General features: G+C 54.0%; 1 protein-coding gene across 1 annotated transcript; it reads right to left on the bottom strand.

Annotated features, from left to right (window-relative positions):
• Positions 1-8,921: 8,921 nt before the first annotated feature.
• On the bottom strand, positions 8,922-17,713 carry RHCG (Rh family C glycoprotein). Its single transcript, XM_069798447.1, has 10 exons — positions 17,503-17,713; positions 13,918-14,104; positions 13,290-13,440; positions 12,379-12,526; positions 11,813-11,979; positions 11,002-11,139; positions 10,518-10,654; positions 9,851-9,975; positions 9,410-9,483; positions 8,922-9,198 (listed from the first exon to the last, which is right to left on the bottom strand). The coding sequence occupies exons 1-10, from the start codon at positions 17,711-17,713 to the stop codon at positions 9,133-9,135; spliced, it is 1,404 nt and encodes a 467-aa protein (XP_069654548.1). The 3' UTR covers positions 8,922-9,132.
• Positions 17,714-21,919: the final 4,206 nt, after the last annotated feature.

The following is a 21,919-nucleotide window of genomic DNA, read 5'->3' as shown; positions in this document are numbered from 1 at the left end:
CAGCAGTCAAAAGTGTAAGAGCCCACCCCACCGGCCCCACTCGGTCAGTGTGCAGCAGGGGCCGTGACAATAGTGGGGCTGAGACAAAGCCGCAGCCCACGCTGCACACACTGGCGCCTTGTATGTCTATTTACCTCCTAGAGTGGTTTATGCTAATTTATTGGCGAGCGGCGACCACTTCTGCATACTGATGTGCCGCCACTTCTTTCTGCGCAGGGGCCCTCGTCTGCAGGGAGGCCCATGGGGGGACCCCCTTCCCCACCAGTGGTGCCCCAGAAAAGGATGCTGCAATTCTCGAGGCTCCCCATGTGCCCCCCAATCCATCCAAGCTGCTGGTTTGATCGCACGATGGCCTTTTATTTCGGTCCCCTTTGGACATAGGGTGCTGATACCATCACTTTGCACAGGGATGTTCCAGGCGCTGGAGCCAAAGCGAAGCAAACCAGACCCATAGCCATAGGATGGAGCTAAGGGCACAGAAAGAAATGCTATAGATAGCTGTGGAGACAGCCGGATTTTCATATAAATATATCTCTGCTGTGTTCTGCTGACATGTGTGAGTATGGAATAGTGCTCACAAGTCAGGAAGACACTAGAAATCAGGATAAAATTATTTTCTTCTTTCCTGAGTGCTTATATTGTGTACTATTCTTTGCTGCACAATGGTTTATTTCAGCACTGGGACATGAATTCTCAGATCAGGTTTTGCCGACTAGTCCTTGAAGGCAAATTTTCCTTTCTTCCTCAAGAAGATGTGGTGCTGCCCAGCCCATGGCCAGGGAAGAGCCCCTGTGCTCTCCCGCAGATGATCAGACCATCAGGAGGACAGTCAGGTATCTCTCTGCAGACCACATCCTTCCCAGAGGAGGGTTTTATAGAGCATTTTCAATGTAGAGACTACCCAGAGTTAAAGAGTAAATTGGTTTTAGTGGTTCAGGATTCCTCAGAGAAAAGTGAAGCCAAACGGGATGCTGCTGCTCTCACCCACAAAGCACTTTCCAGCACCTACCAAGCACAAGTCAAGGCGAAGCCAAGGCTTGGAGGCAAAGCCAAAGAAACAACCAAGGCAAAGGGAACAAAGTCAGCAGCAATTCATTTTGATGCTGGGGCCTTGCAGTTTGTAGCACCTGGACCTCCTAGAAACCTGATAGTGCCATGATGATGTGAAGGTTGGGGACAGTCAAACATGGGTCTTCATGTCCATGGCGTGAGCATTGGGTCATCGTATTGCAGATGATAAAGTGAATGAGTCGGGCAGTTTACCCAAAAGGAACAGAGGCCATTTGCAGGCTTAACCAAGCAGTGGTCCAGGAAGCTTTAAGATATATGTCAAAAGTCCTTTGGAACTGCCCAGGAGAGGATGCAGGGTGTGGTCCAGCCCCCCAGCTCTCCTACTGCTCCTCCACACAGGCAAATTCATGGCTGCAGAGCAAGGCAGGAGACCTGTCTGTGCAGTAAAGGACGTGCCTCATGGCTGGCAGAGCCACCCAAAAAGAGTGAGAAATCTGGCCTGAAGTACCAGAGCAGTGGTAAGGTCCCGAAGCCGGGAGCTTGCTCCTGCTGTGGTGGCCAACAGCCAGAAAAAAAGGGTGGCAGAGTTAGCTGGACAGGTGGGACTGCGAGAGATGTCTCAGAGGTCAGCAGACCTTGCCTGTGCTTTGCTGGCTCAAGCCTAGAGACACTTGAACATGCCCTTGAGAAGCTGCTGGTTGGAAGGGATTTATTTGGGGTGGGTACCTACTGCCAAGCATGGCAAGCAGCCTGCACAGCCACTGCTATCCACACCAAGCACAAACTGATAGAGCACCTGCACTGCAACACCACCTTCCCTCAGAATGCCAGTTCCCGGGATGACTGGAGAAAGTCATCATGCCTCCGATGTGACTTAGGACAACCTCAGAGCACTAGGAATCCTGTCCTGCTGCCCATGGAGCTGGAGGTGGCTGTGGCATTGGCACCGGTGCTGCCTGTTCAGTGACTGAGGGACCTCCCCAAACTGGAGAAGAGCTCAGCTTGCCAGAGAAGCCATTTTTTCAGCTGCTTTATGCTGCTAAATTTGCAGAAAGGGGCTGTGTCACAGCCATGAATCCAGCCTTTTGTGTTTCAAACCCAAAGGCTCAGGGTTTCTTTTCTTTTTGTGCTGCTCAAAGCAGCAGTAACTTTTGCAGCCCCTCTGGCATCTTTCCCTGGGGCTTTTTGCACCAGCTGGGGGCATGGCATGGCTGTGGGGAGGGAGCAGCTTGTGATGCCATGCCAGAGTGGTTCCCCTTTCCTGTGGAAAGGGAAATGGCCTCCCCATAGGTCTCTTCCACAGTCCTCCTGCATGTCAGTGCAATGAGCCTTGGTCATTTCCCTCTATCATAAGATCAAGGGCTTGCAGGAGTCTGAGGTCAAGAAAGTCTTCCCAGGCCAAGGTAGGGACGAGGGGGTTTCTCCAGGCTTCCTACAGCAGTGGAGAAGGAGGATTTCCTACATAGGGCTGAGCACAAAGAGCCTGAGCTGCCGTGCATCAGTAATACTCAGGGGTGCCTTTGCTTGGGGCCAGCGAGGGAGGTTCAGCAGTGGCACTAGAGAATCACTGGAGGGATACATGCACGAAGGAGAGCCTCCTTCCTCTCCCCCGCAGCACCTTGCCTGTGAGGCAGGGCAGGGAGGGCAAGCAGGGCTCTGGGAAGGTGCCAGCCCAGGGCCTGGCAGCCTACAGTCCTGCCTGCACCGCTGCCTTTCAGGAGAGGAGGGAGATGTGAGCACCATGTCTTAGGCGAGGGCACCTCATGCTGGCAGCTCCAGAAATAGCCTGGAAAGCCTTTGTTTTAGTGATTTCCCTTCTTTCTTGCAGGGCGGTTTGCCCCAGCTGGTGCTGGCAGGGGAGAGGGTGCTCAGGAGCAGCGTGAGGCTGCAGGGACCAAAAAGCCGGCCCAAGCCTGGAGATCATCCTCCTCTTTCCTCTGCCACATGTCCCCCTGCAAGCCCATGCCCAGAGCCACCCCTGCATGAGGCCAAGCCAGGCTTTTCCTTGGCCACCAGCACCAAGCATCCTCCAAGGCCATGTCCCCAAGGTCCCGCTGCACCCCAACCCATCAGGGCATGGGGGCTGTGTGTGTGTGGGGTGGCTGCCCTTCCACAGCCTGACTAGGGACACCCCCACGCATGGCAGAAAACCCCAGACATTTAAGGCTGAGCCCCCAACCCCAATGCAGCAATCTGCCATCCAAAGGCTTCTGCATCTTCCCTCTCCTCCCAGGGCAAGCTGCCTTGGCAGGGGCATCCCCAGGCCTCAACGGTGAGCTGTTATCTGCCAGTCAAAAGTGGGTGAGAAAAGAAACACCCCCCCCTAAAAAACAAGATGTCTGGTGTGAATCTCCTGATCCTGCTAACCCAAGGGCTCCACTGGAGCCGGCCGCATGCAAGCGGCAGCCCTGGGTCTTGCTTAGCAACGGGGCACGGAGCAGCCTGCGGCTGGCGGGAGAAAAAAGGGTCTTTTCTTGTCGGTGAAAGATTCATCGTTGGGCTGAAAGTGGCCCCTCCCCTCTTTCAAATACTTGTCAGCAGGGAGAATACAGCTTAGATACTGGGCTGATCAGATCATGGCTAATCTGTTATTCCTGGCCGCGAAAACTGCCGGAAGACTTTCAAACAACTTCACTGGGAGCGTGTGCGGCGGGAGGGAGCAGGCAGGAGGTGCCGAGCTGCTGGCAGCCCCATGCCGGCATCCCGAGGGCATCTCCCGCTCATGAGGTGTGTGGGGAAGGCAGCACCAGTCCCCCACCCCGTGCCGGCTGGGGCTGGCAGCACCCTCTGTGCCACAGGCAGGGGTGACAGAGGGGAAGGGGTCAGTGCTGAGCAGTGGGAATGGAGGAGATGGATTGGCCAAAGCATCCCCTGTCATGAGAACCAGTCCCTCCTGGTTGCATGGCTTTTTCTCCCAAACCAGGTGGTTTGGAGGTGTTTGTCACTGTGGAAGGACATTTGCCATCTGTACCTGGGAGCCTTGGCGCTGAAGAGAGAGTACCAACAAAAATGTGGACAGCTCGGAGAAAGGTGCTTTCCTGGTTACTTCCTCCCTCTGGGCTGAGATGTTTGCAAGGGAAAAAATAGACCAGGCGAATAAAAAAATCCATACTCAGTGGTTTGCAGGAATTTCACGTGCTGGCCCAGATTCTGTTCCTGTACATGGGGGTACCTCAAAGAGTTGCAGTTAGGGAGCACACTCACAAATATTCCCTACACATCCTCCTATGCCCACCACTGGGGCCAGTGTGGGCAGCCAGACCAGGGGACAGTGGCAATGCACCCTTACAGCCAGGAGCCCACTTCTCCCTACAAAACCAGGGTAGATGGAGCTGCTTTAACCATTGTCGCTGTACACACAAGTAAGACCTGATGCCCAGGCCTGGCACATGCTGCTCTGCCTCTCCCCAAATGGCCTGCTTGCCCATGAATTTTGCCCATGTGCCTCACTCTACTCCCTAACTCTCTTGCTGCTGCTGCCTTGCTCTGCTGCATACTGCTGCCAGCCTGACTTTAGTCCTAAATCTACCTCTTCTGGGCTCAGCACTAACCATGGTTATTGTACAGGACCTGCTGTGGAAATGGACCCTTGGTGGGATGGGTTGCCTGTGATGGAAAGGAAAACTACCCTCAAGTGGCTCAAGCTGATGGGAGCCTGTGGGAGGGGGATGGATGCCCAGCGAGCCTGGGGACTGGCTCACACCCCGGCAGGCTCCTCTTAGTCAGGAATAATTAATTACCTTCTTGAGGATCTTAGCTTCAGCCCTTCCCTGTTCATGCCCCAGCCCAGGAGAGGAGGGAGGCAGGAGACGGCAGCGAAGAGGGTAGAGAATTAATTGGACATTGTGTTGGGAATCGCCTCCTGGTTGCTGTCAATCTTGGGAGTGAACAGCCTCTTGTCTCACTCAATAGGAACTTTATATGGTCCTTTAATCCTTCAGTCCGTATTGTCAGAGCTTCCCCCCTCCTCCTGTCTCTCCTTCCCACCGCAGGACTTTTGATGACCCCAGCTGTCTGAGGCAATACAAAGAAGCCCCTTAACTAACACCCTGTGATCTATACAGGCAATAAAGAGGCTCCCCTTGACAAGGATTTGCGGGCAGAATATATGCAAATGCTGGGAGGTGCACGGGTGGGGAGGTGTGCTGAAAAAAAAGCCGCCGCACAGCAGTGCATGGCTCCCAGCCCTGGGGATGCGGTGGCCCAAGTGGGGATGTGGTGCAGGTGAGAGATGGCCAGAGAAAACCAGGGCTGGCCGGGGCTGGCTGGGCATTGCACACTCTGCCATGGGCTAAAGCAAACAGTAGTGCCCCGTTCATCTGGGCTGCACGGCCAAGGCATCCATGGGCATGTAAATGGGGGGGTCCTGGCCCGTGCCCCCCTGTGCTTTGCTCCTCATCGGCCACCTCCTGAAGTCAGGAGGCCATGCTCCTTCCCACATTAGCACATGAATGGGGGTGGGGGGGGGGAGGCGGGAAGGGGGGCAAGCCCCCACTGTCCACTCAAGCAAACAATTTGGCTAGCAAATTGACATAATTACAAGGGACAGAGAGAAAAGAAAGGCGAGCCCCCTCCCCTGCGCTCCAGAGGGCCCGACCCCTGCCGAGTTACTTAGACCCTTTGTGCGACTCAATGCTAGGTACTGATGAGGGGACGTATGCCCTTTTCAAGGGCCCTAAGCGACCGGCTGCCCTAATCTGATTACAATTTACAGCGCTCCTTCAGAAGGGGCTGGAGCCCTGCTCACGCAGGCCGTGCTCACGCAGGCCTGGACACGCCGGGTCTGACAAACGCACGCGCTCGCACCAGCGCAAAGGTAGACGGACGTGCACGGCAAAGGTAGAGGGATGTGCACGGCAATGCTGTGGCCAGCAGGCTGGCACGTGTGTGCGAGGGCACGCCGGCACCGCTGGCAACATGGACAATGTGGTTTTCAGTGCTCTGGTTGCACGTGGTCAAGAAGGCTGAAGGCACGTCTGTGGGGACACAGCTTTGCACACATGGGCACACCGCCAACAGGAGATCTGCTGTGGCCAGCATGTGGGGCATGCAACGAGCCCATTTGTAGCCCAAATCTGGGGCTTGCGCAATGTGCCTGCACCCACACCCAGGCACACCAACACACACATGGGCACAGATGTAAGCATGTGACTCCCCTTCTCGCGGGCAGGCTTGCAGACAGGGATCCTCTGCAGAGGCATGGGTGTCCCCACCAGGAGTGGGGGACAGCAGAGGCGAGCAAAGCCCTTCCCCCAAAATCTCTGCAGCAGCTCGCAGGAGCGGGAGTGCAAGCAAAGCCTACCACCTGCCTATTAAAAGCGGGATTAAACGATGCTGTCGCCCCCCCCCCCCCCCCCCGCTCTCCTTAACATCATCCCCTTGGGGAAACCACCACCTTTACATGAGATTTTCCTTCTTTTTTTTAAACCTCTTTTCTGCTCTGTGCCCAATAGATCTCAGGGGATTAGCAGCCAGGCTGGGCCTTCCAGCCTTCTTGAAGGCAGGTTGTTTCAACCAGCCCCCCCATGGGAACCTGCCTGAGGACAACTTTGGTCAATGCCTTCGGTGCTTCCCAGCCAATTTGTACCACCTAATCCCCGCGGGTATCAACAGCCCCTTTCTCACACGTCCTCCCGCCAATCCTCTGCTCCTTGCGCTCCCCTGTTGAGAAACCCTCTGTCCACTGCTGGGGCTGCGACCGCACTTCAAACACGCCAGCCCGACCCCAGCATTGTTTGCCAGGGAATTAAAACTGCAAGGCCAGCCCCAGCGAGTGATTTAGGTACTGAGACCAGACTGAGACCCGCAAGAGCATAGGCAATAAAATGCTTCACTGCCCAGCAGCCTGGGCAATTTAGGTGTCTTCCCACGAGGAGGAGGCAGAGCCCAGAGGGATGGGGAGTGGGGTTGGGGCTCCTTCTGCTGGCACGTGCACATGGGGCAGGACCATCTCCCGGTGCTCACTGACCTGCCCCACCAGAGATGCAGGCTGGCCACCTTGCTAAAGCAATGACGGTCACTCAGTTTTTGCCATTATGGACCCTTGCAAGCTACTGGGAGCAAAGACTGGAGGCCATGGGGGCTGGATGCACAGCTGGATGCTGGCTTATCTGGGACATGGCCAGAGATCAAATGGGGTGAGACAGAGGGACAGCGGTCCAGTGACGCAGTAGGAAATGAAGTGCCCAAAAGGTCTGCTTCTGCTTACAGGTTTTGCAGACTTGGGGCAAAAAGTTTAGGAGTCACATTTTGAATTGAGATTGTCTAGAGTGCCTGTCACTAAACATCCCTATGGTGGTTTCTGACGGGCTCTCTGGATGAAGCTGTGAGCAGAATATGGCTGTTACATCCTTTCCCCAGTGCAAAGAGGCTGGTAGGAGATCTCATTCCTCCAGCGGAAACCAGCACAGGGAAATTAGGAATTGCCCTTCATCTTCCCATCCGTGCCCTGGGGCAAGGGAGCAGCTCAGTGTACGCTCAGCCTTGTCAGGGATCATTCTCCGGAGACCATGTCTAACCCCTGTCAGACCTGCCTTTGCCATCATAAAAGAATATAGAATATACCACCAGCTGGCAAGAGGTAGAGCTAGAGCTAGAGCTCCTGATGGCCAGCTATGATATTTCTGCATTTCCCCTTAGCCAACAAGCCATTTCCCTGCATCCCCTGCCACTGCCCTGCTTGAGACCATTCCTGTGGAAGATTTCAGGCCTTTTGTTATTTTGTTACTCTTCTTTTTTCAAGGGCTCGGTTGTCTCAGGCCAAACAGAGGCAATGCTGGTTCAGAAGACAGCATCTCCTGCCCCTGGCTGTCCCTGTCCCCATGGCGGGGGAACACAGTGTTTCGGTGCCTCCTCCTCTGTCACAATGTTTTTCAGCTCCACCAAGCAAAGTGTCCAATTAGAGCGGAGCCTCTTGCTTCCATCTTTGCCGACATTTAATTAACATGCTGCTGCTGGCAGCCGCTGACAAATTCCAGAAACATGTTGTAAAGGGGTTTTGTCTTTACCCAGCATGGAAAATGAGGGTGTCATATCCCAAGGGGATGTGAATAGCTACTTTTGACTCCCCCCCCAGGTGTGAGAATTACAGCTAGACGCAGTGAAGAGACCTATCAGCCCTCCTACCTCCTTTTTTCCCCATTTTTCCTCTCCTGCTCCTCACATCATATCACCCTGGAAAACATGCAGGTTTTAGGCCTGATTTTCATTCCTGTCTCTTCCAACTCTGGCTGAAGTCTGGTTAAGAGGCAGGGGCTGTGCTCTGGCTTTGGGCTTTTACCACCAGGATAGCACTGGTAAGTGGAAAGAGTGGTCTGATGACACTGGAAGAAACGGCTGAAACCAAAGAAGAGGAAAGGGTCATGCCAGCCTACGCTATATGCACAAACAAGGCTCCCAAGGAGCTGATGGAGGCCTCAGTAGAGCAGGTCAAGAGAAGGTGATGGAGGAGGCACGTAAAAGTATAGACAGACTCAAAGCTGACCCTCACCCAGGCCTTGGGTGGCAGCACGAGTGCAGGGACAGCTGCTGTACCCCAACACCCCCCGCCCCCCAAAAAGCGCCAGCCTGGCCTGTGCTTCCCACATGGGCTCAGCCCCCACTCTGGAAGGTCTGGCTGCTGCTGTCAACTGCTGTATTTTAAGGTGCCGGGTGCTAAGCCAAGGGTCTCCACAGCCTGCACTATCCCCGCATTGCCATCACTCGTGCATCCACTTTGGCCCCTGGGCACCAGGAGTGTCCCAGGGCCCCCGCTTTACCCCCAGCAGCCAAGAGCTCTCCCAGTCGCTGCTCTGTGCCGGCAGCGGGAGAGACAGGGTCTGGGTGACATCCCATCCTGCTCCACTACTGACGTAAGGGAGTACAGGCCTGGAAAGAAGAACACGTTTTTATTTTATTCACAACAGCTCGTTACAAAAGCGGGAGAGAAGGGCAGAGCCGGGTGCCTCGTCCTCACGGGGAGAAAACGAGCCTTTGCCCACCCGGAGCAGGGCCCGGGGTCCCGTGGTGGGGGAAGAGGCCGGCGCGGGCAGCCCCGCAGGCGGGAAGATGGCGGGCAGCCCCGCCGACCCCCCTGAGGGGGCAGAGCCCTTGGCGGGGGGGCGGCGGAGAGCTGCGGGCGGCTCAGGGCGAGGCGGGCTTGTCGGGGTTGTGCATGTGGTACACGTCGCTCTCCTCGTCCTCCGGCACCTGCGGCGCGGCAGAGCCCCGTCAGCGCCGCGCCACGGCGGCCCCTCACGCCGCGGGGCGACAGCGCCATCTTGTGCCTCCCGCCCCCTCCGCCCTGCTCCCGCCGCCCTGCTCCCGCCGCCCCGCTCCCGCCGCCGGCCTCGACCCCGCGCCCCGCCTCAGCGCCTCGGCCCGCGGCAGGGCCAGGCCGCCCGCCTCCCTCCCTCCTCACCTCCCAGTAAACGTCGTCCTCAAAGCAGTTCTCGGTGGCGGCGTCGCCCCAGACTGGCAGCCTCAGGATGGCCCCTGGAAGCGGGCGGGCAGGGCAGTGGGCAGGGGGCCATAATGCCGTGTGGGATGCAGGCAGGTGCGGATGGCCGGAGTCCACCCATGCCGGCAGCAAAGGGGGCAAATGCAGCCCTGGCACGGTGCTCGGTGCCGATCCCCCCTTTTCTCCAAACCCGTTTGACCTTGCTCCCCCCTTGGCTGCCTGGTTTCCCCTGCTCCTATGGTCCCACTGCAGGGTGTCCAAATGTGAGCAAGCCAGGGGCTGCAACCCTTGCAATGCAAGTGGGAAGGACGCATCCAGCCACAGGCAGGAGTATGTGGATGCCTCCATTTCAGCCACAGGCTGGACTCAACCCTCTCCTCTCCGTGCTCCCCTCCTGCTTACCCACAAGGGCCCCCCCGGCAAAAGCTATCAGCAGAGACACCACAATGCCGGCCGCCTGGAACCCTCCCTGGACGCTGGGTGTCCGCGTCTGGTATGTGCCGGTGAAGTCAAATGCCTTGATGAACCTGCCGAGGGTAGAAAATGGCAAGGATTGCTCCCGGCAGGAGATCTTCCCCAGATCTGGAAGAGCCATGTTGTCCTGCTCCCTCAGGGACTCCTCCCTAGCCCCATCCCTCTTCTGCAATGGACCAGGAGAGTGTTGCAATGACACAAAAGACCGCTCATTTCCTTGTCCTCTGGCCCCTGGCAAAGTTTTATCTAGGAGGAGCCCAAAATACAAACATTTCTTTTGTATTTCAGACCTTCAACCTTACCTGACCCCCCAAAACAACACAGGGATGGAGGGAGGAGCACCTCCCCACCCACTGTGCCCCAGAATAATGCCAAGCAGTAGGGTTGTGGCTCACTTTTTGAGGCTACCAGAAGTCAGCTGCAAGAAATGAGTCTTTTACACTTCAGTAAGCCCGACACTGTCAGCGCACCCCATGTTTTTGAGGGGGAAAAGGGCAACTGAACAATTAACAAGGTCTGTTAATTCCTCCTTGCTCCCAGCCCAAGAAGCCCCAGGTGAAATCTATTCTCAGGGAGGATTTTCAAGCTGTCTTACCCTTCCTTTCCATATACATCCTCCGTGGCTGCAGCTGCAGTGATGGCCCCCACAATGCCCCCAATGAGGCCCGGCATGGCGTGGAGGTTGTGGATGCCGCATGTGTCCTGGATGTGCAACCTGGACTCCAAAAAAGGCTGAGGGGAAGGGACGCAGAGGGAGATCAGGGACATGAGCACAGCCCTGGAAAGGATTAATTTCTTCCATGGAGGACTGGGATAAACAGAGAAGGAAGAGTGGTATTGTGTCCCATCAAAGAGCTAAGGGCTTGTAGACAAAGACGTAAGCCAAGCTCAAGATGAAATAACATGTCCTCCAAACAGTCTCCTATTGTGAGACTGAACCTTCCTGAGCATTTTGGGGCAGTAAATGGAAGCGCACCTACATAAAGGATAGTGGAAAGCAGTAACCCTCAAAGGGAAGTGAATCCATTTCTGGTCTCCTTAGCAGGACCAGGGCTGCAGACCCTTAAAGCAGCACTCACCGTGAGGTAGACATACCCCACCGTGGACACGATGCCACAGATGAACCCGACAATAAGGGAGCCGTATGGAGTCAGCATCATCTCCGCACTGGTGCCCACGGCCACACCGCCTGCCAGCGTTGCATTCTGGATGTGGACCTGCAGAAGTAACCGCCCTGTCTTGGCATCTCGGGGAGATGCAATTGCTCAGGGATGGTGCAAATGGCAAAGTGGGAGAATCAGCTCTGAAAATGTTTCTAGAGGAAATATCAGAGCCCATTTTCCTGCTTGTTGGTGAAAAACAGGAGAAGAACAGGCAGCCTCTGTCTGTAGCACAGGCGCACATAGACTCCTACTCCCCGTACCACACACATTCTTTGCATCCACAAATCTGGGTGGGGAGTTGTGATGAGATGGAAATTGTCTCACCCATGTGTCATGCAGGCTCTGCTGTCACAGAGACATGTCACCCACACACATAACACGTACAAGTCAGCCCCCCGATTGCTCATGAGCTGCCGCGCAGGCCCTGCTTGCCAAACATGGCTCTGCAATATGCCTATCAGTAGCTCTCTGGGCAGAGCAAGTCCAGTCCCTGCTGTGACTTAGGTCCACCATGTGCGAGGCATCAGCCTACACATCAAGCAGTGCAGGACTCACTTCCCACTTGCTTATTTTCAATATAGGCTCTGGGTTTCTGCCTGGATGCTGGTTTCACCATCATCCCCTGAAACTCAGTATCTGTTCAGCAAAGGACAAGTGCCAATCGTTTCCTGAACCCTTGATCAACCTCATTATAAGTCCCCTGGGCAGTACAGGGCTCTCTGCTTACCATGTCAAGCTTGCCTTTCTTCTGCAGCATGCTGGAGAAGGCCACTGTGGTGAGGACACAAGCGGCCAGTGAGCAGTATGTGTTAATGGCAGCCCGGTGCTGGGCATCCCCGTGATCAGAAATTGCTGAGTTAAAACTGGGCCAGTATATCCATAGATACAGGGTACCTGGTGGGATGGGAAGGAGGGGATGAAGAAGAGGCGGGGAAAAGAGAGAATACAGGGATTGAAAAAAAAACCTCTGAAGAAGATCTTTCTGCACAGGGGGAAGTTAAATCCCATAGTCCTGCTGCCCCAGAGCTGCACCCCCCCATGATGGGACCAGCATCAGGAGGGGCTGGCACAGAGGGGGAATCAAAACACGTCCTTGTCTTCCTAGGTACCATCTCAGTCCAGCCACTAATGAAGGGAGCTGAGTAGCTCTGAGAAGTGGAAGACAGGGATACAGAGCTTCGCAGCCCCAGATCCTGGTTTCAGTTTGTTTTTTCCAGAGACACAGGAGGGACCAGTCCTCTGCAGCTGAGTGGTCCACATGCACCAGCACCCCTGAGGTGGGGGTTGACTCACCGATCATAGCGAAGAGGTCAGAGTGGTACACAGAGCCCTGTTTGTCCTTACTCTGCTCCAGGTTGGGTCTGTACAGGATGCGTGTCACTGTGAGGCCAAAGTAGGCTCCAAAGGTGTGAATGGTCATGGAGCCACCTGCATCCTTAACCTGCAGCCATGGGAAAACAGAGGTTTGCTTCTGGAATCGCCACTCATTATGGAGCTGAGGTCTGGTCTGCATCATGCCCACCTTGTCTGCCCACTCATTCTTCCAGCCTGCACTCAGTCATGGGGAGAGGTGGATAAAAATGCTCTGATCCTGCTATCTATCCTCCTTGCTTGGTCCCATGCATGGCCATGGCATTCCTCTTAGCTTTCCCTTGGAAGGCATCGAGGCAGAGGGGAGTTTCTGACCTGTCCCAATGGCAGTGGGTTGCAGTGATAGCCAGGTTGGCTCCCAAGTGCACTCAGGTCTTCTGGGAGCTCATTTGCTTCCCAGCCATTCAAGCCCTCTCTCAGAGGGCAGGAACCCTGCCTCTGACAGCAGACATCTCGTCCTTTTTGTCACTTGATTTCCTTTTACAATGCCCATATTCCAGCAGGGAAAACAGATGAGAGGGAAATCTCAGGCACAAAGAGAGTGACTGGTCCTTTGTGCTAAGACTTCTTGTCTGCCTCAGAAGCTGTGGCAGGGGGACCCAGTGTTCTTGAATTGCCAGGCTTGTGTATAAAACCCCAGAAGATCTCCCTTCTCAGGTAAGTACCACCCGCTGACCCCCTCCTTCGTAATCTGTCTACTTTTTCTGCCTGAATTCTTGCATTTCAAATGCTTATGAAGGCAGTGCCTTGGTGGAGCCATAGCAAAGGGAGACAATTTGGAGAGACGCGGAGAGGAAGGAGCAGAACCAGGTGGGTGCTGCCTAAAGCCTTACATGAAGCAGGTCGAGGAGGATGTACTCGTTCACCGCAAAGAGCGTTACTTGAAACAAAGTCATGATGAGGAGCTGGATGGGGCTGGTTTTGCCCAGGATGGCCCCAAAGGCAATGCACACAGAGCCCACACAGAAATCAGCATTGATCAGGCTGGAAGAGGGGAAGGAAAATTGTGGTTTAATAAGGAAATGCTCTTCTGTAACTCACCCTCACCCATCCCCAGCTCTAGAGATCCCCCCTGAAGACAAATAGGTGATTAGGAGAGAGCCCTTGATTTCCCACTGACCTTCCTCCCAACTTTACATACTCTCCAGGAAAGGTGCTTTCCCCAAAATTGTTTAAATATTGTGGAATTTATGTGTTCTATGCACTGGCATCCATGGTGCTTGGCCTGGGACTAAGGGGTGATGCTCATCTCACATTTCCCTTTGAGCAGTACCACCATAATGGCAGGTACCTTTGGGCTAAAAGGTGGAAAGCAAGTGGAGGTATGCAGAGGGAAGACAACATTTTAGAGACTTGTTTGCACATAAGAGAGGGACAGGCACTGCCAGCTGCTTGGCTCCCATCCCAGTTCTTCCACTGGCCAGTCAAGAGGTGGCATCCCAGAGCCCATCTCCTCCTTACTTCTCCACCCCAATGAGGATCTTCCCGCTCTTGAAAGAGTGGAACCAGCCTTGCATCAGGAGAGCCCACTGGATCCCAAAGGCAGCAAGGAGGAAATTGAAACCCACGGCTCCAAATCCGTAACGCTTGAGGAACATCATGAGGAAGCCAAAGCCCACAAAGATCATCACGTGGACGTCCTGGAAAGCTGTGCAGAGGGAAGGGACCGTCAGCTCTGTGGCAACACCAGGGCTGTGAATGCTATTTGAATTTGGTTGTGAAAGGAACTAACCACATCAGTGGCAGTAGGGGGGAAATTCAAGAGAAAATGTGTGTTTGTCCCATGTCCCCACATTTCTAAGTCTGAAAATGGCTCAGTTTTTGGAAACTGGTTTTAGGTTAAAAGGCTCAGTCTTGAAAGTAAAAATGTTTATTAAAAGCTGTGTGCAAGAAAAGACCGGAAACTAATGGAATGTACAAAGGAAAACATTTTTCTATTCAGAATGTTTTTTCCTCTTCTGCAAAAAAACTTAGAAAATGTCACATAAAATGAACAGTGAAATTTTGTTGAAAACACATGAATGGTTGTTTTGGGTAGATCCATCCAATGCAGGGTCCTGGTGATGGCTCAGAGCAAGAAGAGTACAAGAACAAGGGAAGTTTACAAATACATTTTTAAATGCCCCTGAAATTAGTGGCAAAATACCCTTGAGACCAGGATCCCACCTTGTGAGATTTTGAGTGCTTAAACCAGAGAGACCCAGTTCTTCCCACAAATGTTCAGACCTGCTAACTTGAGCCCCTCAGATGTCCTTCCCCGGGGGAAACCAAACGTGCATGAGCCTCTTGAAAGAACTTTTCGGTGCAGTAAACCTGCTGTACTTTTTAATGCTGCACGTTTCTATCAGATAAGCATCACTCCGCAATTAAGTGAGCTGAAACACTGCATACTTACAAAGTGAACCATGCAAACCCTCACACTGGAGGCCAGTCTGCCCATGAAAAGAGCAGGAGACCCAAGGCTGAGATCCAATGCTAGGAGATTCCCACTAGCAAACCTGCACTGTAGAACAGGTAAACACAGCATTGACGGAGCTATGCCAGCAAGTTCTGCATTATGCAGCACACAAACCATTATAGTCACTATAACCAGCAACATCTGTGCACCACAGAGAAGGCATAAGCTCAGGGCAAAGGAAATTCAGCGATTGAGAATCTACTCTACCCTGAACCTGTGCTGAAATCCAGCAGCCCCAGATCCGCTCCTGCAGGGACAGTGGGGTTGTATCTGCTGCTTCCACTAAGGGCTGGGTGAGGATTTGGGTGAGGTGTAGCTCTGCAGAAGCCGTGGCTTTTGTCCTTTGGTGCTTTACAAGATCTTGCAACTTTTTTAAGGACAAGCATTTGGACAGGCTCCAGAAATGTAATGCCATGTTGCCAAGACAGGTTAATCTGCTTGTTTTTATAAATGCCCCCCATGCCTATGAAATCACTTGTCAAAAAAGAAAGGAGACGAGATCTGCAGCTGGCACTGTTCAGCAGAGGTCACTTCAAATGCACTTCTCTGCATGTCCTAAGAACCAGTCTTCCTAACTCTGGTTTTACCATACAATCCCACAGACTTTCCCTCTGCAGCTGTATTTATTCTCCCCACCTCTCTTCTCCAGTGTAAGCAGCACAATACACAGCCAGAATTATCTGCTGCCATTTGCATTATATATTCCCACTTTCATCCTAAAAGCAGAAATACACAGGTCAGAGTTAAAGCTGTGGACTGTGCGCCCTCTGAAAACACAGAGGATCCCCACTGTGTGTTAGACCTTGTAAAAAACACAGGAGGAAGAGCAGGTCTTCCTTCAAACTGCATCCAGTCTAAAGCCTTTTTCTAAAACTTGCATTTGTTTTCCCTTGGGAAGAATAATGTTGGCATTGCTCAGAGGCAGCCCAGGCGCTGCCATGCCCTAAAGGTTTTGTGACCCTGCTTTTGTGGGAGGACAATTGCCATCACTATCGAGAGGAAGTGTTTGGGCTTTGGGAATGCTACCTGTGCAGAAGAATGTAATTTCTTTTCCCTAGAGAGCAGATGAGTCACCCATTAGGGAATATCAATGTGCGATTCAAAACGAGAAGGAATTGTCTCACTGACTGGACCTGGCAATTGGCACCACTGACACAAACATGCATAGGCTTCCCTCTGCCTGCCTTTCCGATCATCTCTGGGCTTGGAAGACCTGTCAGTTTGTCACTCCTATCCCACTGCCATTGCGAACAGGTCCTATGGACAGCCAGTGGTTGCAGACACATTAATACAAATGATCCTTTGGTGTTCAACCATTGTACTCTCTTCTGAGCAGCGCTGGATGGACACAGGGATCAAAATGCCAGGGCTTGGCTGCCTTGCCATGTTTGTCCATCTTTGCAGAGAAAGAGTATTTCTGATTAGATAATGGAGAAAAACCAGCTGTGCTTTTGGGCACATGAGCCCTTCCTCAGGTTTGAAACAGAAACATAATTCAAAGCTCAATAGAGTTAAGCAGTTGCTCTTAGGTTGATTTAGTTGCGTGAATCCATGTAGCCATTTGAGGGGGAATATTTGGTGCTGCGGAGCAGGGGTGGGAGATGAGGACAGAAAAGATGTCATGCCCTTAGCTCCTACAAGTTCTTTCTTGGACCGCTGATGTCCTCCCAGCACATCAGTGACAAGAGCAGCCCTCAGGCACTGCTGCTGCTTCATGCCAACCAATGTGCAGTTAGTCCCAAGGGCAGATCTCAAGGGAGAGCACAGGGCAGCCGCGCCTGTACACTAACCCAGAGGCTGGCTGAGCAGCAGGTTTCTGCAAGCAAATCCTTTTCTGAACTAGCTAATCCTTAGCAGCTACAGGTTTCTATAGCTCCTTTGATTTAGCAGGTGTTTTTAATGGAAATGTTCTAAATAGATGCATGACTCAGGCCTGTTGCTTCCTTGGAAACAATTGCCTACAGAAGCAGCCTGTTCTGAACGGCTCACAGAGATGACCAGCCCTGGAGATCAAAGCCGGCCAAAGGCACCACCTGGCCAGAAGGGCTTTAACCACCTGAATAATCCCTGTGGCAATACGATGCAGTGACCCAAGAACCTTGGGAACCTGGCAGGTTAGGAGGACTCTAGCATCAAAATGCCGGTAGCTAAAGGGTAATTTACTAGTGAGGGGGAGGACGTAGGAAGGGGAGGAAGATGTCACAGGATCTCAACAGCCATTCCTCTGTATGCACAGAAAAGCTTGCTCTGATCCAGAGCTGAGGGAGGGGGCAGCAAGCTGAAACTTGCAGGGTGCTGGGAACACGTCAGCCCTATTCCTGGAAAAAAGACGTCACGTACTGGTGTCACGGTACCCTGCTGACAGAGCCCAAAGAGCACTGAAAGGCCACGAGACTTTTCTCTTGCTCTTTGGTGTACCCCAAACCAGCCTGAAGGCAAGAGCCTGACTTTCCAGCAATCAGTGGAGATGTCGCCTCTGACAGGCTCTGCCATGGGATGGGCTGGGCTGGGCTGGATGCGATGGGCTGGGATGAGATGGATGGGGTGGGGACCAGCCAGCACCAGGACTACGCTTCCCGAATACTCACATGGGTATCGGAAGTAGAAATCGTTCTCTATGTCGCTGGTCAGGTTCATCTCTCGCTTCTCTTCCTCCCAGTGCGCATCAGCTTCGGGGCCGAAGCGCACGAAGACCCCGAAGAGGACGATCATGGCCACCTCCCAGAGGAGGCATACGAGCGGGAGCCGCCAGCGCATGTACGTGTTTTTCGCCATCCCCTGGTGCCTCGGACGCTCCATCCACAGGGATCCCCAGGGGCCCAGCAGACCGTGTGAGCCCACAGTGCCTGTCCAAGGCTGGTGACATATATAGGTTGGAGAGGGCGAGGTGGGGCCCAGGGAGGTGCCTGCAGCAGGATCACGTTTCAGGAGCTTCAGCAGGCTTGCTCCTCTCGCTCTCCTTCTTCCCTGGGAGGAGGAACAGGTCTCAGCCCCTTTTCTGTGAGCTGCTCCGAGGACCTCTGAGCCCTGCCTCCCCTGGGGACGAGTAGCCGTGGAGGCCAGTGCGAGTGGGGAGTGGAGCCTGGGCGTCCTGCCCCTTGCTCTGCCCAGCTCCACACCCCTTCCCTTCCCCTTGCAGGAGCACCCTGACCCCCGCCGCCCCAAATGCCCTCCCTCCCTGCACTGGGTGCTCCCCTCGCCACCCCCCCAGCTCTGCAAGCACCCTTCCCCAGCTGGCACTGAGGGTGAAGGCAGGGTGCCCCTTGCTCCAGCTCTCAGCTGTCTGCCCCTGTCTCATCGGGCACAGCAGCAGCCCCAGGAGGCCCTTTGTCCCGGGGTGAGACTGTCCTGCTCCTTGCTTTGCAGCGTGCATCCAGACAGTTGACTGCACCCTGTGAGCCAGGGTGGAGGTGAGCCCTGCTCCTTGCTTTGCAGCGTGCATCCAGACAGTTGACTGCACCCTGTGAGCCAGGGTGGAGGTGAGCCCTGCTCCTTGCTTTGCAGCGTGCATCCAGACAGTTGACTGCACCCTGTGAGCCAGGGTGGAGGTGAGCCCCATGCAGGGCAACTCCCAGAGCCTCTTGGGCAACAGAAAACTGTCACCAGCATCCACTTCCTCCCGCGAGCCTCTGTCCTGGGTGCAGAGATGGGGGCACACAGCCCTGCTGCAGCGGGGGTCTGCCTGGGGCTGCCCACCCCCTAACCAGAGTAGATGGTTCTCTCTGACCAAGAGCAAATGGGGCTGAGCCCAGGGGCCATGCTCCCTTCCGACGACCAGGAGAAGATGAGTTGTGGGGCCTCTCCACATCCCTGCCAGCAGCCTGAGTCACTGGGCTGGGCTTTTGGAAAAGCAGTCTGTGGGGCAGTCCCAGGAGGAAGAGGAAGATATATGCTTCAAACCAAAAGCCAAGATCCTGCATGCGTGCACAGGCATGCAACAGCCCTGCCAAGGCTGCCATATATCTATAAGGATGTTCAAGTGACATGCGTTCCATCATTTCCCAGAGTGATTTACCCAGCACATCCTCCTGGCAAGACAAGCTGGGCTGGGGCTGCATGAACCTGGGCAGTACTCTGAGATGGTGCTGGAGATCTCAGTGCTGCAGCCTAAATGTCGCTCCTCTGGTATGGGGCTTCCTTTAATTAACAAATGTAAACACAATACTCCTTTTTTCCCATGGTTTTGAACCATGTGCTCTTTCCCCAAAGAGCTGGGCAAGTCCTTCAAACAGATCCCAGCTCCTTCCTCTGCCTGCAGATCCCTGAGATGCCTGTCAGTCTTCAAGAGATGAAAGACTGCAGCCCAGGCAAGCTGCCCAAATTTGCTGATGGCATCTAATTGTGGCCCGCAGGCTGAGCAAGTAGCACTGATTTCTGTGTTGATTAGGCAATAATTTGAGTTTATTAGTTTTTCTTGTTTGCTTTCTTCTCAAAATGACAGATGGCAGAAAAATGCTGTGGATGGTCTTAAAGACACTGACAGCCACACAAAATCATTCTCCACACAAAATCATTCTCCAACCTCATTTGGGCCCTGTGCAGGCAGCAGGGCAGAGGCAGGTTTGGGAAGAGCTGGGGAGATGCAGCTCAGGAGCACTTTTCTATGGCAGTGGAACCAGCTAGTGATCCAGACACACCAGGGAGGGTCAGCTGGGAGTAAGACAGCGAGTGAACCCAGACAGCAAGGGAATGCTGGACCACGGGAGACCATCGGGGTGCAGGCTCCTTCCTGCAGCCCCGGGGGAGCACTGGGAGGTCGGGGCCGCAAACTTGTGCTGTGCTTGTCTTGGCAAGGGTCCAGACCAGCACCCCTCCCCTCTTGTCCATGCCTGGGCTGAGGAAAAGAGAACCCCATCTGCCTAGCCCTTACCCTGCATGAGCTGAGCTTCAGCTGGCTGTGGCTCGACTGGGGTCACTTGGTGGAGACACCTAAAGCAAGTGGATGTTGCTGTTGTCCTGAGGATGGGCACTGCCTCGAGCAATGCTGCTTAGGGCTCACCCACTATGTTTTTGGGTCTCCCATTACACACAGTTTCTGCAGGGCAGTCTCAGCTGTACACACCAGGAAAGAAGAGATCTCCAGCTAGAAAGAAACTGAAATCCCTAAACAATACCTGAGCCATAATTGCTAGCAGCAGTGTTGATAGTTGCCTGTTCTCCTGCCAGCTACGTGGTAGGACCAGTCTTCAGCCCTACCCTAGAGCAGCTCTTAGACAGCTTGAGAAAGGCAACACAGGGGCACAGAGGAGCATCTTATAACACAAGGGAACTTGCTAAGGTACCGTAGCCACCAGCTATTATGCTTTGTGACTACTCCTTAGCAGAAGAAACTAAACTGCTGAGCTTTTCTAATCCGTGGTCTCACTGAAATGGCAGTGTCCCCAGAAAAGCAGCTTGCAAAGCCCTTGCACAGCCCAGGAGGTAGCAGCTCTGTCCCACCCACTGTCCCCAGCCCCTCTCCCCTGTGTCTGGAGGCCGAGGACAAAGGCTAATGGCTTTTCTGCTGGCCCCATAGTCTCACCTTGCCACACTGCCTTGTGCTACCCCTCCTTATCGACCTGCAGATCAGTGCTCTGCTACTGCAGTCCCATCGCGGCTGGCATGCTCCACTGACTGCCCATGCTGTGAGAGCCCTTTAAAGGACCAGCTTCTCTCCAAGCTCCTTTGCAGGGCCAGGGTAACACTGGAAAGGCTGGCAGGGCCATGCCAGCACAGGTGCCTGCAGCAATGCTGGCAGGGTGCTTCCTATGGTGGGTTAGACCAAGTCCTTTGTATCCATCCTACAAGGTACCTAACTGTGTGGTAGGATGCATGGGGCAGATTTCACCATGCCCCAGTCAAAAATATCAAGCTGCTTAAAAGCCCTGTTGGGAACTCCATGCCGGTGTGAGCCAGCGCAGTGCCTGCTGGAGGCAATGCTTGCCTGCTCCACCACTGAATTTGGCCCATCATGTCCAGCACCCATCAGACTGGCAAGGTTTCCCCAAAAAATCAGTGGGATGACGCTGGAGGAAGAGGAGCAGGTATGTTTGCCCTTCTGCTCTGGAGACATGGGAGTAGGGCTGGCAGCGGTCAAGTCTCAGTTGCCTTGGGAAGGCTCTGGGTGAGGGTTGTACAGTACTGGTCCCAGCTGGGTCTCTCCCAGTTTCTCACTTTTATGAGCACTAAAAATATTTAAGAGATGTAAAAACAAGTTCTGAAGCACACAGAAATCCCTCCTTCTTGCCTAGAGGCCTCAGGGCAATTTCACCCTGGAGAGGAGGGAATGGGGGCTCCTTGGGTCACTGCGAACTGTCTCGGCAGATCTTATCGCAGCCAATGCTGGGCCAAAGCTCTGTGCTGGCTCTGAGAGGTGACCGCAAAGCCAAGGACTCCAGGAGCCTGGAGACACCCAGGGGAGAGCAGAGCTGGAAGCACCATCTCCACCATCTGCAGCATTGTGGGTGCTGGCCTCACAGTCCTTGCCTGCTTACCCTCGCCTTTCCCTCCTTTATCTCCTGGCAGCTCCAAGGATTCACTGGAGTGAGGAGAACCAGGTAAAACCAGGCAATACCAGAACTTCCCCAGAGGAGGGATGTGAGGCTGGGCTAGCCTACATGCAGCAGGCAGCGATCCTTGCTCCTGACTGGATTTACCCCAGAGCTCATGCTGGCTTGCCTAGCTCACTGGCAAGCAGAAGGGAAACAGATCAAATTCTTCTGCATTAAGACAGAGAACCAAAGAAGTTGCCCCCCAGGAGGCACCAGTGACCTTCCACGTCATGCTGCACCCACGCCAAAGCTACCTCCAAGGACTTTAGCACCCAAGAAGCAGTCAACCCTCCCAGCTGCCGCCTTCCCTTCCTGCAGCTTCCTCCCTTCTCAGACAACTGTCTGCAGATCCACCAAGGAGCCCTGTGCCCAGCTTGCCTTGCTTTCCAGAATTAGTGGGCAAAGCAGCAGCAGCCACTACCAGTAGCCTTTGTGCATGTGGCATGGAGAAGGCACTGGAAGATGATGATATGGA

Source organism: Haliaeetus albicilla, chromosome 12 (assembly GCF_947461875.1).
Source record: "Haliaeetus albicilla chromosome 12, bHalAlb1.1, whole genome shotgun sequence".
NCBI lineage: Eukaryota > Metazoa > Chordata > Aves > Accipitriformes > Accipitridae > Haliaeetus > Haliaeetus albicilla.
The sequence above is the reverse complement of the archived record's forward strand: the minus strand, read 5'-3'. Positions and strand labels throughout refer to the sequence as shown.

Excerpts from the sequence above, each read along its gene's own strand:
- RHCG (XM_069798447.1), bottom strand. The coding sequence starts at position 17,713 with ATGGAGCGTCCGAGGCACCAGGGGATGGCGAAAAACACGTACATGCGC. Across the intron at positions 11,980-12,378 it reads TGACCTCTTCGCTATGATCG|GTACCCTGTATCTATGGATA; the intron begins GTGAGTCAACCC and ends CCATCCCACCAG. Across the intron at positions 9,976-10,517 it reads GATGTATATGGAAAGGAAGG|GTTCATCAAGGCATTTGACT; the intron begins GTAAGACAGCTT and ends TACCCTCGGCAG.